At 42.5% G+C, this 18,093-nt stretch overlaps 3 protein-coding genes across 6 annotated transcripts; 2 read left to right on the top strand and 1 right to left on the bottom strand.

The window, feature by feature from the left end:
• Nucleotides 1–2,475: 2,475 nt before the first annotated feature.
• On the bottom strand, nt 2,476–6,069 carry fuca2 (alpha-L-fucosidase 2). Its single transcript, XM_029493170.1, has 7 exons — nt 5,746–6,069; nt 5,089–5,276; nt 4,615–4,954; nt 4,320–4,530; nt 3,809–3,999; nt 3,517–3,625; nt 2,476–3,006 (listed from the first exon to the last, which is right to left on the bottom strand). The coding sequence occupies exons 1-7, from the start codon at nt 5,931–5,933 to the stop codon at nt 2,869–2,871; spliced, it is 1,365 nt and encodes a 454-aa protein (XP_029349030.1). The 5' UTR covers nt 5,934–6,069; the 3' UTR covers nt 2,476–2,868.
• Nucleotides 6,070–6,147: 78 nt separating this feature from the next.
• Nucleotides 6,148–8,822, top strand: LOC115035407 (putative deoxyribonuclease TATDN3). 4 transcript variants are annotated; one of them, XM_029493188.1, is made up of 10 exons: nt 6,148–6,225; nt 6,319–6,351; nt 6,435–6,508; nt 6,580–6,664; nt 7,170–7,232; nt 7,323–7,432; nt 7,685–7,740; nt 7,837–7,949; nt 8,101–8,178; nt 8,388–8,822. In XM_029493188.1, exons 1-10 carry the CDS (start codon nt 6,172–6,174, stop codon nt 8,529–8,531), a joined length of 810 nt encoding a protein of 269 aa, XP_029349048.1. In that variant the 5' UTR covers nt 6,148–6,171; the 3' UTR covers nt 8,532–8,822. The 4 variants fall into 4 exon arrangements, with proteins under 4 accessions (XP_029349048.1, XP_029349047.1, XP_029349049.1 ...); XM_029493187.1 differs by having other exon boundaries at nt 8,098–8,178; XM_029493189.1 differs by having other exon boundaries at nt 6,169–6,225; nt 7,837–7,959; nt 8,069–8,178.
• A 109-nt stretch (nt 8,823–8,931) lies between these two features.
• Nucleotides 8,932–18,010, top strand: coq8ab (coenzyme Q8A, genome duplicate b). The gene is made up of 14 exons (XM_029493161.1): nt 8,932–10,469; nt 11,367–11,648; nt 11,747–11,813; nt 13,090–13,161; nt 13,685–13,810; nt 14,688–14,773; nt 14,857–14,997; nt 15,092–15,173; nt 15,259–15,352; nt 15,975–16,116; nt 16,312–16,419; nt 16,503–16,568; nt 16,956–17,042; nt 17,306–18,010. Exons 1-14 carry the CDS (start codon nt 10,335–10,337, stop codon nt 17,597–17,599), a joined length of 1,782 nt encoding a protein of 593 aa, XP_029349021.1. The 5' UTR covers nt 8,932–10,334; the 3' UTR covers nt 17,600–18,010.
• Nucleotides 18,011–18,093: the final 83 nt, after the last annotated feature.

Raw genomic sequence — 18,093 nt, 5'->3', positions numbered from 1 at the left:
TGATCATCTACATTATTTCATTATACAGAGAAACAGTGTTACTTAAAGAGTTATGAATAGAGGATAATGTAAAAGGCAAAAATGGGGTTAAAAAGTTGTACTACATTAGTGTTAACATCATGTTTTTGTATTTGCTGCCACACACCCTTTCAATAATTGTGTCATTTGTGTGAATCTTTGGCCTTTGAACCCAAAATAGTTTACACAACTATAAATACTTCACCCGCTTTGACCATCCTCCTCAGTTTCACTCTGTCCCATTTGGTGAGAACAACTGGGGGCCTCTATGAATAGGAGTCCCTGGCTTTGGGTTTGTACCAGCTGTGCTTACGATGGTTAAGGCGTATTTAACAGAGGTCTTGCTCCGAGCGTAAAGCTTACACAGCAGAACAAAGGCTTATGTAACAACTTATAGCTGAACTTCACGTCTGAGTTCAGAGTCCCACCTAAATGGCAAGTCTTTATTTTCTGCACAGCAAAACTGTAATTTCACAGTGCATTTCCTCAGGAAAAGCAGCAACTTGCTGTGTGCCAAGGAAGCAGTGAATGCTGAGACTGTATATTGACAGAGTTCCTCCACAGTATGGAATTGCAGAGAGCTATTATTAGATATAGCCTCTAACAAGCTGAAGATGAAGTTGAAGCTAACTAACTGCACTGCAGCTCATATCCATTATGCTGGATTCAGTATCTAGAGGAGCAGCGCTAAAATGGCTGATACTCAATGTGCAGTGAAGGTCAAGTCGCCCGTCTCTATAAATATAATGGTCTGTCCCCCAGGATGTTCCACACTGCTCGGCATTTCCACTATCTAAAGCTACACTGCAGCTCTGCTGACCGGCTCAAATCTGCCACAAATGTGCATGTGATTGAATGCCGCACATGCAAACGACGAGTAGCGGCCCTCTAATGATATTATTAGTGGTAAAACAGATGGGAGGGATCAACAAAAAAAGAGAGAGGGGGGTGGTGGGGGGTGGTGGGGGGTTATGAATGGAAGGAATGAGGTTTTCCTCCCTGCTGGCTGTAGTGGCTGACTGAGATATCACTTACAGCGCACACTGAACACTTCAGTTTCAGCTAACATCTGATACTAAAACCAGTAAATACTGTACACACACACACACACACACACACACACATTTCACCTGATTCACTCCTCCATCAATTAACCCCCGTTTTCATTTATTCATCTGCCTAAGTCAGCCACTCACACCAGGCGTATTTATGCCATTATCACAGCAGTACCTGAAAATAAACTGACATGATTGTGTGTTTCCATGGCAACCATGCCAACGTCTGTAACAGTTTCCCGGTTCCCGTCTACATATATAATTACTGCCACTGAGCCCAGCCACATGCAGAGCGAATCAACATAAAACTTTATGTAAAGGGAAGTCAAATGGCCTGGGGGCCTGTGACATAAAATACGACCTTAATTCAGGTCCAGGCCGTATTTTTCACAAGCTGACATTTTGTCATGCAAATTCAATGTAGTGCACACTGATTAATACCTATGAAACTATGACTCAATTAATAAATGTGGGCAGTCTGGATAAAAAAATGATGTGCAGTCGACTCATTCTCACTCCTCAGCTGCTTCTTTTACACTCCTAATGTTGTGACCTCATTAAAGCTTCAGTGAAACGAAAAACACACATTTATCAGCTTTCAGTGGTATAAATTTGTTGTCTTGATTGGACAAAAAAAGAAAAAACTGAACATGTCAACTTGAAATATTGAGATATTTTGTTGATCACCTTACTATTTTATAAACCAAAACTCAAGAATATTTAGAATAATTATCATTAATTATAACAATAGGCAGAAGAATCCAGGTTTCTTTTATAAATCATATGTGTGATGATAAAAATTCTACTGTCTGAATTTGCCCACACGTGATTTGTGTCGTCCCATCTTTGTGTTGTTGTTGTTGTTGTTCAGGGGATCGCCTGCTGGAGGGGGGGGGGGGGGGGGGGGGCACTGCATGGACGTGAGAACCCCTTGCGAACCCCCCCATCTGCGCGTCATGGAACATTTGCAGAACAGGGACCTCCCACCTTAAAGGCGTGCAGCGCAGGGCAGACACAACAGTGAGACCTGCCCGGCTCTGAACTCACCATCTCAGGTGACACACGCACCTCCGGCTGCAGCGGACAGCCACGACCGCCGTGAAGCGGCAGCTGCAGGTCCATCCGCCTCTGTGCAGCATGCACATGACCTCACAGCTGCATTACATGCATCCATAGACGGGGGGAGTGGAGTTTCCCTGCAGACTCTGCAGAGATCTATCTGTCAGGGAGCTTTACATTGACCCTGCAGGGGCTGCCGTGTTGTTACAGCTGCGAGCAGCAGGGGGCGCTGGAGGGAGAGGTCACCTGAGATAATCCAGGCTTCAGAGTACAAAAAGATCATTAATATCATGACTTCTCTTAAGTTGACACGCTGCTGAGATACTAAATACACAGACACATGTTTAAAACCCTGATTAATTTTAATGAATCATTCATTGCACTCATAAAACACTCGACCACATACAACAGTGCAGCAGACTTCATGAGATCACACAAAGCATTTGAAAATGATCAGACACAAGTGTAGAAAAATGGTGACAAAATTCATTATGTTTCACAATGTATAACAGTCCTATTATAAACTGATTATAAAAACCACATTTAGGTAGATCAGTAGTAAAATAAGTGTATTCTTTATTTGAATACGAAAAATTATTTCAAAGATAAAATATGATACAGTTCACAGAATATTTTCCCTCATGTTCAGATTTTCGACAATTTCGAGACATTAATTTCAGTTCCCTTTCTCAGCCCCCAGTTCCGTCTGTTCCTCTTCAAGTGATCTGGTTTTTCTTTAAATGGCACCTGTCAGCCTCAGTGTCCAGGCCCACTGACATGGCATCTGGCTGAAGGACAGCAGCGGCAAGAGAACCCGCAGTCCCTTCGGCTTTACAGGCTCCCACTGAAGAGGCCCGTGACCGAGAAGCACCACCTTTTCAGAGCAAAAACAACACATGATCAAGGTTGACGTGTTGACAGAGAGGAAGAGCTGCTGTATGAACAACCAAATGACCCATGATTGCCGAGATGGGAGTGTGGTGATTGCACACCGGAGTGGAGTAGACCAGTAAGACCAGCCAATGTGTTGAGCCCTTATTCAAATACTTCCACAGGGAAGTACCGTTTTGAAACATGCAATTACTGTACAAGGAAATGATCATAGCTAGTAGAAACTATATATGATGTTGGGGAGTAAATATATCAAAAGATGTATCGCCCCATATTCTTCTTCCTTTTTTTTTTTTTCCTCCAAACAAACATGCAGTAATGATCGGGACATGTTCAAATTTTGCAGGAGAAAACTTACCAGTGCTCTCTGGTGGACAAACTGCCATGGTGACTTGATTTCTAAATGCCCTCATACATATCCGGTTCTGATGTGCAGGAATTTCCTGCTACTGAATAACTGTCAACAGATTTACTGGTCTTGCTCTCATCTTACCTGAGTCTGTTCTGGAGTCACCACAGGCTCATTCAGAATCACAGATCCGTTGTTGGGCCACTCCAGCAGAATGGCAAAGATGGACTTTTCTTGTGGTTTGTATGTGTACCTGTTGAAAATAAAGCCCATTAAAGGAAGTTTTGAAAAATTACATATATTTAGATTAATAATATATATACTTTTCTCTGGGTTTCAAAGAATACATTTTACATTTTTCTATTACACTTTCATTTGACTTTATCATGACATGCATCTGGAGTCAAACACAATGTCCAAACAAGTTCAAACTGACCAGACGTTTGCAGTGACGTTGTCTTTCTGAGCATGCCATGCGGTTGTGTTGAAGATGGCGTCTCCGTTCACCTTCAGCCACTGACCCATCTGCCTGAGGCGCTCCTCAAAGATCGGAGCGATTCGTCCGTCGTGTGTCGGCCCGATGTTCATCAGCAGGTTTCCTCCACAGGACACAGTCTCGACTAATGTCTGAAATACAAATAACTGGGTGAGTATAATGTGGCTAAACCATCTGCTGATGAATACCACGTGACAGGTTGAATCTCAAGAACAACTCAGTAAGTTGCCCTTGAATTGAGTTTTATCAAGTTTTATCAATTAGTGATAAAAAAAATTTCACCACTAATTTGAAGAACCATATTTGTAAAAAGTAACAGCATATGTTGCAGTAAACAAGATATTCAAAAATAGTGAATGCTTTTTGTCTTGATGGTGCAGATATACATGGTCAAAAAAAAAAAAAAAAACGATGAGGAAATTTTAAAGGTAATGAGATTTCCAACTCTCACCGACACAAGCTGCTCGATTCTGAGGTAGTCACTGAGCGGAGCATTACGTCTGTAACCCCAGGAGTATTTGTCTATGGTCATGCAGTTTTCCCATTTGTGGTTGAGCAGATGTCCTGGCTGATAGCGATCAGAGCAGGTGTAATATCCGCCGTGCTTGCATATGGAGCCGTAACCCCACCGATCATTTGTCACCACTGTGTCTTTCACTGGACTGAGGATGACAAAACACATTTAACAATTCATGTGCAGGGAACGAGTTAGTAACATTCTTCTTTATACGCACTCTTTCTATTACCTTTCATTATACAGCCAGGCTAAGAAACCTGTGCTGTTCCAGTACTTGTCTGGTGCGTTTCCATCTCCATCAGACCACAGCACCTCTGGTTTGTACTTGACGATGAGCTCATAAAGCTCGGGGAGTGTTTTACCCGTAGGGAAGTAATTTGTAGTGAAAACGTTGGCAGCATCCAGTTCATAGAGTGGGTTGAACCACTCAAAGAGGGAGTGGTACAGACCCAAGCGTAGGTCACTGTTAGCTCGCAGTGCAGTCGCAATTTCCTCCACCAAGTCTCTTTTAGGTCCAACATCCACTGCATTCCAGTTCCAAGAGGTTTTTGAGCCCCATAGGGTGAAACCTGATAAATATAAAAATATATCGTGATCCTGATCCACCAAGTGTGTGAAAGTATGCTCTTGTTTTAGGACTTCAAACATAAAACATTTGAGCTCTACAGAAAGCAAATGAGCAGTGGTATCTTGCACACTGTACCTTCGTGGTGTTTCGTTGTCAGAACGATGTACTTGGCTCCAGAAGAGGCAAAGATGTCCGTCCACTCTTTGGCATCAAAGAACTCGGCAGTGAACTGTGGTGCAAAGTCTTGATACTTGAAGTCTGGAGGGTAATTCTTCTGCATAAAGTTGACATAAGGCTTTAGTTTTTGCTTCTGCCAGTACCACCTGAAAAAGAAAAAAAAAACAACAGTTGGGTGTCCCTCTTAATGAAGGCGGGCTGGTCTGTTGGTTCGGAGGGTTTGGCTGCTACATATACGTCTCCTCTATGTCAAATTGTATTGATGGCAAGAAAGATATTTTTGGGGGGTTACAAACAGATGTTTTGATAAAAAGTGCCAGTAAATGCTTTGGAGCTTTCAGGCAAATCTGCAGATGGGGTTTACCCAAATTCTTTTTTAAATCTTTATATACAAACTCAGATCAAGTTGATGACCAGTAGGACCACGTAGTAGTTTTGTTTACATCACCTCATTTTCATTATCAGCTGATCAGAGGCGAACCTCAGCTTTGCACAACAGGTTCGTTAAGTCCTGTAAAGTTTGCTTCCATTTTAAATCATTTGCCTCGTATATTAACAGACATCAGTAATTACAGCTTAAAGCACGCAGAAGCAGAACTGGACACAGGTACTCACCAGAACCACTCGCTGCCGAAGCTCGGCACAGAAAAGACCCCCCAGTGAATGAAGATCCCGAACTTGGCCTGGTCGAACCAGTCCGGAAGTGGCCGGGAGTCGATCGACTTCCAGTTCGGTTCGTATTTGACCTGGTCGGTTCCGACCAGCAGCCCCAGAGAGAGCAGGCAAAAGAGGAGAACAGCCATTTCCTGTCCTGTCGGTGAAGAGACTGTGGACCGAGTCACATGATGGCAGAAGAGCGTCTCGTCACGGCGAAGTCACGAGAAGGAACAACTTTAACCGACATCGGTGTTATTGTCCGGAAGTTCGACGGGAGGGCCGGTCACGTGACGGCTGCTCCAAATCTCGCGCGATTTCTGGAATTGGGGCGAGCGCGGTCTTGTTTCCGGAAGTAGGGGTCTGTTTTGACGCCACGCCGCCCACATGCACGGCTACATCGACTGCCACTGTCACATCTCTGCGGGGGATTTTGACAAGGTTACGAACTGTTTAAAAAAAAAAAGAACAAGAGGAAATGTTTGCTCTTTTAATTGTCTCACGAGGTGGTAACTTTTTCCCTCTTGTTGTCAGGACATCGAGGACGTGATAGAGAACTCCAAAAAGGTTAGCCACCTGAGCTAATGAACACAGCAGGACAGATGTGTTGATGGTTGTGCTGATTGGATCCCGTCTCTGTCTCTTCTCAGGCCGGATTGTTAGCGCTGTTAGCCGTGGCAGAGCACGCTGGGGAGTTTGACAAGATAATTGCGTTGTCTCAAAGGTAACTTCAGAATAATTACAGGTCTGGTCGGATGTAACGGACTGTGTGCTGACTTTCTCGCTTCTTCTCAGGTTCCCAGGGTTTATTTTTCCCTGCTTGGGGGTCCACCCTGTTCAAGAAGCTTCTCCAGACCAGCAGAGGGGAGCTTCTCTCCAGGTACCGTCGGCTTTACCTGAATTATCAGTGACAAAATATTATCCTGTTTCCATTTATTTAACATGCGTTGTGTTTGCATATGGTCCCCTTAACTGTCATTCTGCTTCCACTTGGAATTAAATGTGGGATGTCGCTGTTTTTATTGATGAACTTTACTATTAGTTTTTTTGGTTTGTTTATGTGCTTCTTAATGGTTGCAGGATTTAGGGATTTTTCCTCTTCTCCTCTTTGTAGAGTTCCTCCCTTTCCCAAAAGTTATCTCATATTCCCTTTATGGAAAAAGTTGACGGTAGCTTATTTTAGTCAGAATTTAAAACCCTTTCAAGCTATTTTTTAATTAGTTATTTCCAGATATATAGTTCAAATGTACCTGAATAGTTTTGTAGTGATAGAATAACCAGGGATAATGAAAGTATGGTTATGGAAATCTATCAGTAATCTACCATTTAAAGACAACATTTTTATTTTTCATTCATTCATTCGTACTTTTCTGTCTTTCATTCAGGATCTGGATGCTGCTTTACCCATCATAGAGAAATACAAAGACCACTTAGTGGCTATTGGGGAGGTAAAGATTCAGATTTCTCAAAAGCAGTATTCTTTCTTTTGCAATCATATTACAGTTAACAAATTCTTGCATTTTTTTTTTTAATTGTAGGTTGGTTTGGATTTTACACCCAGATATGTCAACAATGAGGCTGATAAAGAAAGCCAAAGACAGGTCCTCATTTGTCAAGCACAGATAGCCAAAGAGCTGGATCTCCCTCTGTGAGTTACATAAAATATCAAGTCAGCAGGTAACAACTGAATTTAAGAAAATGTTCTTTAAATTTGATGGTATAAATTTAGTTGAAAATTTTGATGAAAAGCTCTTATGTATCAGCATTGGATACATACATAAGATCACATGGCTATATTAATGAAATACAAAATATGCAATTCTGTTTTGTTTTGTTTTTTTTTTTAACCAGTTCATAAAACGTACTTCCATAACGTGTTTTTTATGTGACTTATTTTTAGTAATGTTCATTCACGGTCTGCAGGGAGACCCACCATCCACCTCCTCAAAGAGCAAGGTAAACATTTAAGTTTAGGATCTCAGTTTATCTGTGGATGAATTGTTCACTGGAACATTAGACAAGTAAGCTGCACTTCCTCTGAAATGTCACTAGGTGTCGAAAAAGTTCTGCTTCATGCTTTTGATGGGAAACCGTCTGTTGCCATGGAGGGTGTGAAGGCTGGATATTTCTTTTCTATCCCACCATCCATAATACGGAGTGAGCAGGTACAGCAGAGTGCCAGGACATCTCACATGTGGACTGGATCTAAATTTTATCTGCTCAGGAATACCATATAGCCTCAGACAGCACTGACATGCTGACTCATTAAATGTTGATGACTGAGTGTGGCTTCTTTGTGTATTTTCCACTAAGAAGCAGAAACTTGTGAAACAATTACCATTAGAGAACATCTGTCTGGAAACAGACTCCCCTGCTCTGGGCCCAGAAAAACAGGTAAAATTTAAATTTTCCCCCCTCTGATTAAAATAAATGTACTATTCTTTAAGTTGTTAATTTAAGTTCTGACAAGTGTTCTTACATTTTCAGAAGATGTTTACAGAGTCTCCTTACTTTTTCTTTTATAAGTATTTTTCGGTGGATAGTGTCTCCCTGTTTTATTAACCCTCATATCTTGACCGTTTTGTTTTTTGTCCTGATAACAGGTGAGAAATGAGCCAAAAAACATCTCAATCTCGGCTGAATACATCAGCAAGATAAAAGGAGTGGCACTGGAGAAGGTGATAGAGGTGACAACGCAGAATGCTCTGCGACTCTTCCCGAAGTTAAAGTTGGCTATCAGGCCCTGACACATCCTCTAAGGTTTATCTCCTCAGTCCAAAATATCTTGAATTATCCACCCACATCTTTCTGTTACCTTTGTGATCTTTTTAAGTTATTTCACATGGACTTCTGATCAAACCATGAAACCCAGAAGTGTAAATAAATAATGATCATAAAACAGGGCCAGTTGAGGTTATCTCCAGTCTTGAGGGATTCTTCTAAAATAAACAAAGATGACATGATTGTTTATCAAAGGTGTATTTTTCATGTGTGTGATACATATGAATCATCCAGCAATTCATAAACACCCTGTCATGGCCACGCATTCATTTCAGCATCCATGCCAATAAAAAGTGAGGAATCGTGACATGCCACTGTTTTCATTGTTATAATGCCCATAAACAGATCTAAGCAGAGCAATGATTTCATGAACCTTTTTCGCTGTGTCACTCAGGCTGTATAATTGTAAACTGTTAAAATTCTAACACTCATTCTGTCAACATCAGCTACTGAAACTCTACTCAGTCACCATTAACAGTTGTACTACGTATTGCTGCTTTCAAGTGTCGCTGTTAAGCTCGTATCTTTTTATCTCTGAAGTTTCAGCTAACCATTTCTGATATGACTGAATATGTAGAATGTGTCTTGCTGCATTTCAGATCTGCTAGCACAGTTTAATGCTTTCACATACTTCTCCAGAAGAATTAGGCTAAATAGCTGCGTTGCCGTCAGAAACCTCAGCAATGAGGAGAAACACAGCAGAAGTAGAAACAGTGAGTCACGTAGCTAAAGTAAATATTTTTCATGCTTTTCCAGGAGGCTGAATCTTACCCATGCAGCCTCAGTTGGCATTTTATTAGACACATGTAGGTGTAAGTAAATAATTGACTGCAGTAAATCCTAAATAAGGTTCCGTTTTTGTTGGAGGATGTTTCTGCTGCTGTTGAAATTTCCTGTGACAGTGACAAGCTTTTCTATTTTTTTATTTGTTCAGCCAGTTCATATGAATGTGTTTGGGCTAACTAACACAAGACCTGTCCACTTATGTTGTTCGTTTGTGGTTAATAAACTGGCAGCACCTTTTAGCATCTTTTAAGCACTTATCTTTAAATTAAAGTACATTTAAATATTTTAGATCACTATAGCTATATTTCTACTGCTTTGAGATCAGTCTGAAAGTCAAACTTTAGACTAAATAGAATAACCTCAACCTTTTTAGCTGTATGAATCACGATGAGGAAGTGAAGTAAATGTGCTCTCTGTGAAATCCGAACATTCGACCGGCTTGTGAACGCAGCGCGTGTCCACTCGTCGGACCGCCCTGGGTCACGTGACGTCCGCAGTGACGTAACGCGCCGACAGTCAGTCCGACCCGGGTCCGGCGGCTGGACCCGGCCTCATTGGCCGGGCTCCGGTCACTCCCCCCCCCCCGGGCCTCCCCTCCTCCTCCTGGGGCAGAATGTGCGTGTCCTTCAGCGTGTCGAGCCGGAGCGGAGGTGTTTACAGGAAAGATGTCCAGGGAGGTGAGAGTCTGCTGCCAGCTTTGTTTTCAAACTAACTTTTCTGTCAGTGTGCATGTTTGGTTTTTTTTGTGTGTTTTATTTTTATTTTTATTTTTATTATCACTTCACCTTTCTGCCCTCTTATCTCTCTGCCAGCTAAGTTAGTTAATGTTGCACTTCTATCAGTGTCTGATTAGGTTGTTTTGCTCAGCCGAGCTCTGGATGTTCAGTTTCTGCATGGGAAGCTGAGCTCAGCGCCTGAAAACAGCCTGTTGTGCAGAGACTTGTTGTAATTGCCGCCTCCACAGGTGTGAACAGAACGACAGCATGGCAGGCGACACGGTGGTCTGGAGGGGTATGACCTGGGTGAAGCAGGCGGCCAGCAGAGCCCCAGCAGGCGGCCTGCCCGGGACCATGAACCAGAGGCTGGTCAGCTTCCACCACGCCACCGTATCAGCAAGGGTGAGCAGGCAGCCGTGATTTCTCCGCCATGCTGCTGCACAGTCGGATAGAGTTTCACAAACATGCAACCTACATACCTTCTCTGGCTGTTTGTGCCTTTGTCGCCTCGTCAACGCCGCAGCAGTGAGCAGCTTTATGAGGCGGATGCTGGAATAGAAGGTGGAAGCAGCCGAGCTGGGCAGAGTTGTGTTTTTCTCTGGGCCATACTTTGTCTTCTGCTGAAGTAGGCCTTCCTAAATAACATCATCGCTCTTTGTTCAGGTTGTCACAGCTAACAGCCGGTCTTACACTTAAAACTTGTCTGATTTGTTTCAGAGGAATCATTTATTGAGGACTGAGGAGGTGACGTGACATGTCTGATCACAGATTCAGATGTGTGTGTGTGAAACATATTCCTTCTTCCATTCATTTTCCAAATCGACTTGTGATCTTGTTACTACTCAGATTATTCCTGCGATCACAAATTTTCATATTGGTCACTAAAATGCGCCGTATTCTCAGTAAATCAGCATCTTTACATGTTAAGTTAAGACAGTTAAGTCGCGTCACACTTTCTCTGCTGACACCGACCCGTCCTTATACTGTCTGACGCCCAGAATCTGTTCAGTACCTAAATCAACAGCAGAAAATATTACTGAATGAAATATAGATACTAAAAATGAGCAACAATCTTCATCATTTCTTTTTTTAGGAACAATTTACTTCTCTTTCCTGGAGAGCGTGAGATGAGTTGATTGATCAGAATTACTCTTCTTATTTAGCTTTTTAGCTTCTTTGGACTCTTTTAATGTTACTGATCGTCTTTTTGTACCCCACAACTCTCAGCAGGAAAGTCATATCATATTTCCCCAATCAAGCTGTTATTTTACCAGCTGCTCATGTGTTTCCTTCACGCAGGAGACATTTAACAAACAGCAGGACACCGACATCCGCAGAGCCGCAGCCACGACGCCTCACAGATATTCAACTATGGGAGCCTATTTCACAGGAAGTGTGAACGGGGGACAGGGGACATGTCGAGGGAGACCCAGCAGTAAACATCTGAAATACCACAGGGACTGGTCAAGCCATACAAGGTTATTGAACCAGGACAACTCCACAGTGGGGCGGCTGACATCGGGCGACGTGCAGAAAGCCAGAAACGGCAAAAAAGCAGACACCAAGCAATATAAGCAAGAGGTATCTGCTCTAGTAACGTAGCGTTTTTATAATGTGTGTCACACCGGAGCATGGCCATATTGTTGTCCTTCAACTTTAGCTCTTTTCTTTCATTTCAGCTCAGCGACAGAGCCAGAGAGAGGAAGGTGCCCGTCACTCGGATAGGAAGGCTGGTCAACTTTGGAGGTACGCACGCTTATAACTTCACTGCCGTTTGTAATCGCAGCAAGAAGCGACACTATTTCAACCCTCAGGCAACCCTGAGGGTTGTATTACAGTGTCTGAATCTCCAGACCAGAAACTACATTTAATTTAAGTACAGAAAACTGCTGCCAATGTGCCCTTCAGCAAGGCATCTGACCCTTGGCTGTCCCAGCGGCAGGGCTGTGGAGCCAGTTTTGGATGACTGTGCAGCAGCCAGGAACAGCAAAGGTGTGGTCATGACGACTGTGAAGCAAGGCAGTGCAAAAAAAAAAAAAAAACACAAAACAAAACAAGGAAAACGTTTTGCATGTGCCAACTCAGCAAAAAATGAAGGAATGAAACAAAACACAGTCACAATGTCTTCAGTTAGTGACTGACGGGGGATCAAAATGAAGGATATTTGTTCACCTTTCACAGTTTTACAGCAAATATTTAGTTCGTCATCTTCAACAAGTTTTCTTATGAACAAAGATATTCTACATCAAGTGATAACTTACCGTGACGCCACCCGTCCGTTTGTGAGTCAGTGATTTTTAAACCTTTGTGGAGAACTTGCATTTGATAAAAATAAATAAATGACTTATGGAGACAACGAGCCAAAGATTAATATGTGGTTGGAAAATTGTGCTGAGCTCACTCTAAATACGGTGACCCTGAAACAGTTACCATTCATCAACATTTATCAGCTGAAGATAATCAGAACAATCCCAGATGGACTCTGACATTTTCTTAGCTTAGCACTACTATTTTTGAAATGAGTTGTGCAAACAAGTTGTGCAAACAACGCTGACAACACTGGTGCTTCCTGCAGAGCCGTGTGTTTTCACCACTGCAGAGCTTATGTAATGATGTCCGTTAAACATTTTTTATTCCCTTTTACATGGTTTACTACAGATACTGTTTATCACCTGCTGTGTTTGATTTTGGATTTGACTATCTCAGTCAACAGGTCAGCAGAGTGTGGTCAGACTGGTCTCAGAAAATATTTCAGGGACATGGCAGACTCCTGAGAATCCATCTCACATAAAACTTAGCTCTCCTCCAAAGACTGAGGGCACCACAATCAAAAGCGCTATCAGTTGTTTCTTCCCTGTGTTGACCTGAGTTTCGCTCAGAATTGGCCTCCCCTCTGTTGGCTGTTATCTGCCGCCTCTCTTATCAGACGGAGAGGTTTGATAATGTTAGCTGCAGCTTTCAAACCGCGCCTGTCTGCTAAGAGGATGTTTGCCAGTCGTCATTAATTTATTTCTTCTCGCAGGTCTGGCTGTTGGTCTTGGCATCGGGGCAATCGCTGAAGTGGCTAAGAAGAGTTTAAAACTCCAACAACAAGGTGATGGGAGAGGGATCGTTTTCAGTCCAAAATGGTTTATTTTAATGCCAAAGCTATGATGTTCAGCACGTTTTCATCCTTTTCCACATCCTTCCTAAGCTTATGTGAGTAAGACAAATAAAAAAAAAGGTGAAAATCATTGTCACGCCGCTTCAAGTACAACTTTGAATACAGTAAAAAGCAATAAATGCAATAAACCACTTTGAGAATAAGCAGCTCATTACAACATTGAGTCAGTTGGGAAACAGTGAGAATCAGTTCCATCAGTCACATATCAGTGCTGATATGTGGGGAAATCACCCCAAACTTATTGTTGCACTGCAGGATGGACTAAAGTTGAGCTGCAGATCCGACATGCCTTCGTTTTAGTTTAGTTTTTTTCTCAGTTTATTCTTTTTCAGCCAGAAGATTTTCCTCTCCTTTCAAATGAAGCCAAACAATATGAAATTTGACATCGTAATAATGGTCCCAAGTGGCTGAACTACAGCTGCACTTGTGCTCGCTGATAAATATGTTTTTCTAGGTGATAAGAAATCCATACTGGACTCGAGCGCCTTCCTCACTGAAGCCAACGCTGAAAGGATCGTTCACACACTCTGCAAAGTCCGAGGCGCCGCTCTGAAACTGGGGCAGATGCTCAGCATTCAAGGTGAGGGAAAGCAAGCGCGTTAATCAAATTGAGTCTAAATGTGATTATCTTTACAAACACTGTCCTAAACTAATGTTACATGAAGGGCATGAGGGACTCACATAGTGCGGAGGCTTGTTACAGGCAGGAAACTCACATTTATCAGTCTGCAAATAAACATTCAGCTTTCATCAGAGCCCAAACACAGACAACACGTGCCAACAACACTTCATCATCCTTCTGACTTAGACTTTAGCTGGCAAACAAACAAGCTGCGGGGAAATGTCAGCACCCAGAATAAACCTCAGGCCAGCTGAACACAATAAGTGTCATTCCAGCTGAGCTATTGTAGGCAGCTGAGCCGAAGCCTGCTGACTTTGAACACTTACAGTAGAGTGTTGTTAAGTGTGTGTGCCTCTCATCTATTCGAATAGCAATCCAGTCTAAGCATTTATTTTCCTGATAGATAAATAAACACAAGCTCACTGAGCAACAACAATCAGGGTGTTGAAGGTGGTTTAAAAACCCTTAAAGCCTCTTCTGTCCGTCACAATTAAACATCATCCAACTGTCCAGGGACAAACTGTCTGCACAGCTTTCTGTTTCATTATTATTTCATTCAGGAGCTGCAGAGTTTCCGATCATGTCACATGCAACCTCACTGGAGAGCGAAATGGTTTGCGTGATTTATTTAATAAATATCATAATATCATATGATCAAGTCACCACACGTATGTAAAATATGTCAACTTTTTCATCTGTGATATTTCTGCTTTCGTCAAAACCACTAAATAGAGACCAGATAATAAGCTAATAGAGTGAATTTTGGGATTTTTTTGAAAGCTGAACCAATGAAAATGCAGTGAAATTGGCATCTTTCTCTCTTCCTCTCTCTCAGACGACGCTTTCATCAACCCTCAACTGGCCAAAATTTTCGAGCGTGTTCGACAGAGTGCCGACTTCATGCCCACTAAACAGATGATGGTACGGTACGGAGAGCTGTAAGGCACAACTCACACTCGCTAAATCTCGTTCATGAGGTCAGACGGATCCCTTCCTCTCTGCAGAAAGCCATCAGCAGCGACTTCGGCCCGCACTGGCGAGACCAGCTGGAGTACTTTGAGGAGAAGCCGTTCGCGGCCGCGTCCATCGGCCAGGTGCATTTGGCCCGGCTGAAGGACGGCAGGGAGGTGGCCATGAAGATTCAGGTCAGGTGGTGTTTTAGCTTGGAGGTAAAACTGAAGCCAGTGGTGACCAAACACAATGAGCCTCACTGTCACACCGTCCCATATTTCCCTACAGTACCCCGGAGTGGCCAAGAGTATCGACAGCGACGTGAATAATATCATGACAGCTCTGAGTTTGAGCAACATGCTGCCTGAAGGTGACGTTGTTGAAGTTTTATTTTTTCATAACCGCTTCAATGGTCTGAACATTTTTCACGTGTACCTACTTCATTTTTTTTACAGGCCTGTTTCCTGAGCACCTTATTGAGGTCATGAGCCGTGAGCTGGCGCTGGAGTGTGATTACATAAGGGAGGCAAAATGTGCCAAAAAATTCCAGTGAGTAGTTCAAAGTTAATCCCATCGAATGCAGTGATCCCCCCACTACTATAAGTGTGGCACTATATAACATTGTGACTTGCATGATTGATTTGGGAGCAGTTTTTAAAACACTTTAACTTCCAAAAAGCGAATAAAATAAAAATAAATTGTGCTGATATATATATATTTTTTTTGTAAATCAAAATAATGAAGTCTTTCACAGGATTTATGGCAAATACGGTTAAACAGTGTGATTGGGGTGTATGTCTGTAAGTGCTCTGAGTCTTTAGACGCACACGCACACACACACACACACACACACACACACACACACACAGCGGTCTTTCTTCATCCCCCCACTATTTGAGAAATGAGCTGGGATTGTGTGAGTTTACATTTTCCAAGCCTTGTGAATTACAGCTCCATGTTGTGCAGATTTTCTGTTTCTTTTTGTATAATTTTGTGTTGTAAATATTTTGTCATATTATTGTTAGTTATGTTTACATTTGATAGCTTTTTTTTTTTTTTTTTTTACTGTCATTGAAAAAGCTTCTAGTATTTACCAAGGAAAACATCTCGTGACACTTCGTGAGCACTTTGTGAGTTTAAAGGTTTATTGCAGTTGTTGTTTGTGTTGCAGAGAGCTGCTGAAAGATCACCCCTTCTTCTATGTGCCTGATGTGATTGACGAGCTGAGTAGTCGGCATGTCCTCACCACGACGCTGGTGCCCGGTTTTCCTCTGGACCAGGCCACGGACCTCCCTCAGGAGCTCAGGAATGAGGTACCCCCACAGAGCCTCGGCTCCACAACATTTACAGCACTGTTTGCACCTGTGCGCTGCCAAGTGTCCGTCCAAGGTGACGTGCCAAACGCAGACACGTTGGCTCATCATGTTTCTCATCGGTTCAAACAGTACCGCCAACATTTCCAGAAAAGGCTGAAAATAAATTAACCTCCTCCTCTCCTCTTCTGCCAGATATGTGAGCAGATCTTGACTTTGTGCCTGAGGGAGCTTTTTGAGTTCAGATACATGCAGACTGATCCGAACTGGTCCAACTTCTTCTTCGATCCACAAGCTCACAAGGTTTGTTTACCTCTGTCGCAGAATATAAACAAACATTTATTTTCTATGTTTCTTTTTCAGCAAAGTCTGTTTCTTCTCGTTAGGTTGCGTTGTTGGATTTTGGAGCAACACGAGGATTTGAAAAGAGCTTCACTGACACCTACATTGAGGTAGGGAACTGTAAAATGAAGTACAAAACTTATATATGTTCATGTTACCATCATTTGCCAAATAAAACCAAGTATCTTGTTCAGATAAATTATAGATAATTATAGAATTATAATGTAATTCTAGCCCCCCAAAACTGACATAACCAGCTTGTGGACTGAAGGTTATTTACGTTTGGGATGATACAAACTTATTTATAGGGAAAATTTTCATGTTTAATTTACCACAAGAAAATTTGTAAAATTGAGAAACTTCTCATGTTTCAACAATAAACTGATCAGATTCGACCATTAACAATTTAAACTGACCTCAAAAGTCTGACTTTATGAGATACAATGTGGTTTCCTACCATGCAAACAGCCGACTGATGGGCTGTCCCGTTATCACAGATCATTAATGCAGCTGCACATCAGGACAGACAAGGCATCCTGCAGAGATCCATAGAGATGAAGTTTCTGACAGGATACGAGACAAAGGTAACGCACAAACGTTACAGCTGCTCCTTTTACCTCACAAAGAAGTGACAGTTGTGTATTGCTTGAAGGACCCCCGACTCAGTTGACAGCAGACTTTCTAATCGATGCTTTGTGGTGTCACTCAAACGTAGCTGCTGGAAATGTGACTAAGTTGGTGGGAACTAGTTGAAGTGTTAGTGTTTGAGGGGAATCTCACACCAAAGGGAGATATGATGCATTAGTGAGTTAACTGGGGATCCTCTTGGCTTAATCTCTCCAATGAGGCGATGGAGAACGCCCACGTGGACGCAGTGATGATCCTCGGGGAGGCCTTCTCCTCTGAGGAATGCTTTGACTTTGGATCCCAGAGCACCACCGAGCGCATCCACAGCCTCATCCCCGTGATGCTGAGGGAGCGCCTGACGCCGCCTCCGGAGGAAACCTACTCGCTCCACAGGAAGATGGGCGGCTCCTTCCTCATCTGCTCCAAACTCAAAGCTAAAATTGCCTGCAAGAACATGTTCCAGGACGCCTACAGCAACTACTGGAAGGAAGGACGCCCCGACTCCACACACTAGAAGAAGTTCCAGCCTGGAGTCTCTGCTGTCGTATGTCGAACAATGAACTCTCACATTCTCACCTGTGACGTTATTAGGAAGCTTCGGTCGGAGTGTGACCAAATGCGACATAGTTTTGTGTTGTTTTTTTTTTTACTCTTTTTCTCTGCTGACTCATTCAGTCAGCTGATATGAGTTTGTGGATTATGTCCAATGCCAACCTGTTAAAAAATGTGTGTGCCTTATATTCCATTTCTCATCCTGACCAGGACTTTGATCCAGTTTAGCGAAATATTGTGTGAAAATTATTTGTAACATATTGTGTGAATGACTTTGTCATGCGTACTGTACAACCTTTTAATCCTTTGCCTCAATGGTTGGTTTTCCATCTGAGCAGGATTAGTGGAAATAAAGTGACACTGATGTTGCAGAAACAGCACTGATCAGATGTTTTCTACATTTCTGCAAAAGATCAAATGTGAGCATCTTAAAATGTTAATCAGAAAACATTAGTA

Source organism: Echeneis naucrates, chromosome 22 (genome assembly GCF_900963305.1).
Source record: "Echeneis naucrates chromosome 22, fEcheNa1.1, whole genome shotgun sequence".
In the NCBI taxonomy this organism is placed as follows: Eukaryota; Metazoa; Chordata; class Actinopteri; order Carangiformes; family Echeneidae; genus Echeneis; species Echeneis naucrates.
This window is presented reverse-complemented; position numbering and strand designations above follow the sequence as displayed.

Bases quoted from the DNA above. Each gene is read 5' to 3' on its own strand.
- fuca2 (XM_029493170.1), bottom strand. From the start codon at position 5,933: ATGGCTGTTCTCCTCTTTTGCCTGCTCTCTCTGGGGCTGCTGGTCGGA. The intron at 4,000-4,319 runs GTGAGAGTTGGA...TTTGTATTTCAG, and splicing joins GAATCGAGCAGCTTGTGTCG to ACATTAGTCGAGACTGTGTC. The intron at 3,626-3,808 runs GTCAGTTTGAAC...TATTTTCAACAG, and splicing joins AACGTCACTGCAAACGTCTG to GTACACATACAAACCACAAG.
- LOC115035407 (XM_029493189.1), top strand. From the start codon at position 6,172: ATGCACGGCTACATCGACTGCCACTGTCACATCTCTGCGGGGGATTTT. The intron at 6,226-6,318 runs GTTACGAACTGT...TCTTGTTGTCAG, and splicing joins CTGCGGGGGATTTTGACAAG to GACATCGAGGACGTGATAGA. The intron at 6,665-7,169 runs GTACCGTCGGCT...TCTTTCATTCAG, and splicing joins AGAGGGGAGCTTCTCTCCAG to GATCTGGATGCTGCTTTACC.
- coq8ab (XM_029493161.1), top strand. From the start codon at position 10,335: ATGGCAGGCGACACGGTGGTCTGGAGGGGTATGACCTGGGTGAAGCAG. The intron at 15,174-15,258 runs GTGACGTTGTTG...TTTTTTTTACAG, and splicing joins GAGCAACATGCTGCCTGAAG to GCCTGTTTCCTGAGCACCTT. The intron at 17,043-17,305 runs GTAACGCACAAA...CTCTCCAATGAG, and splicing joins TGACAGGATACGAGACAAAG to GCGATGGAGAACGCCCACGT.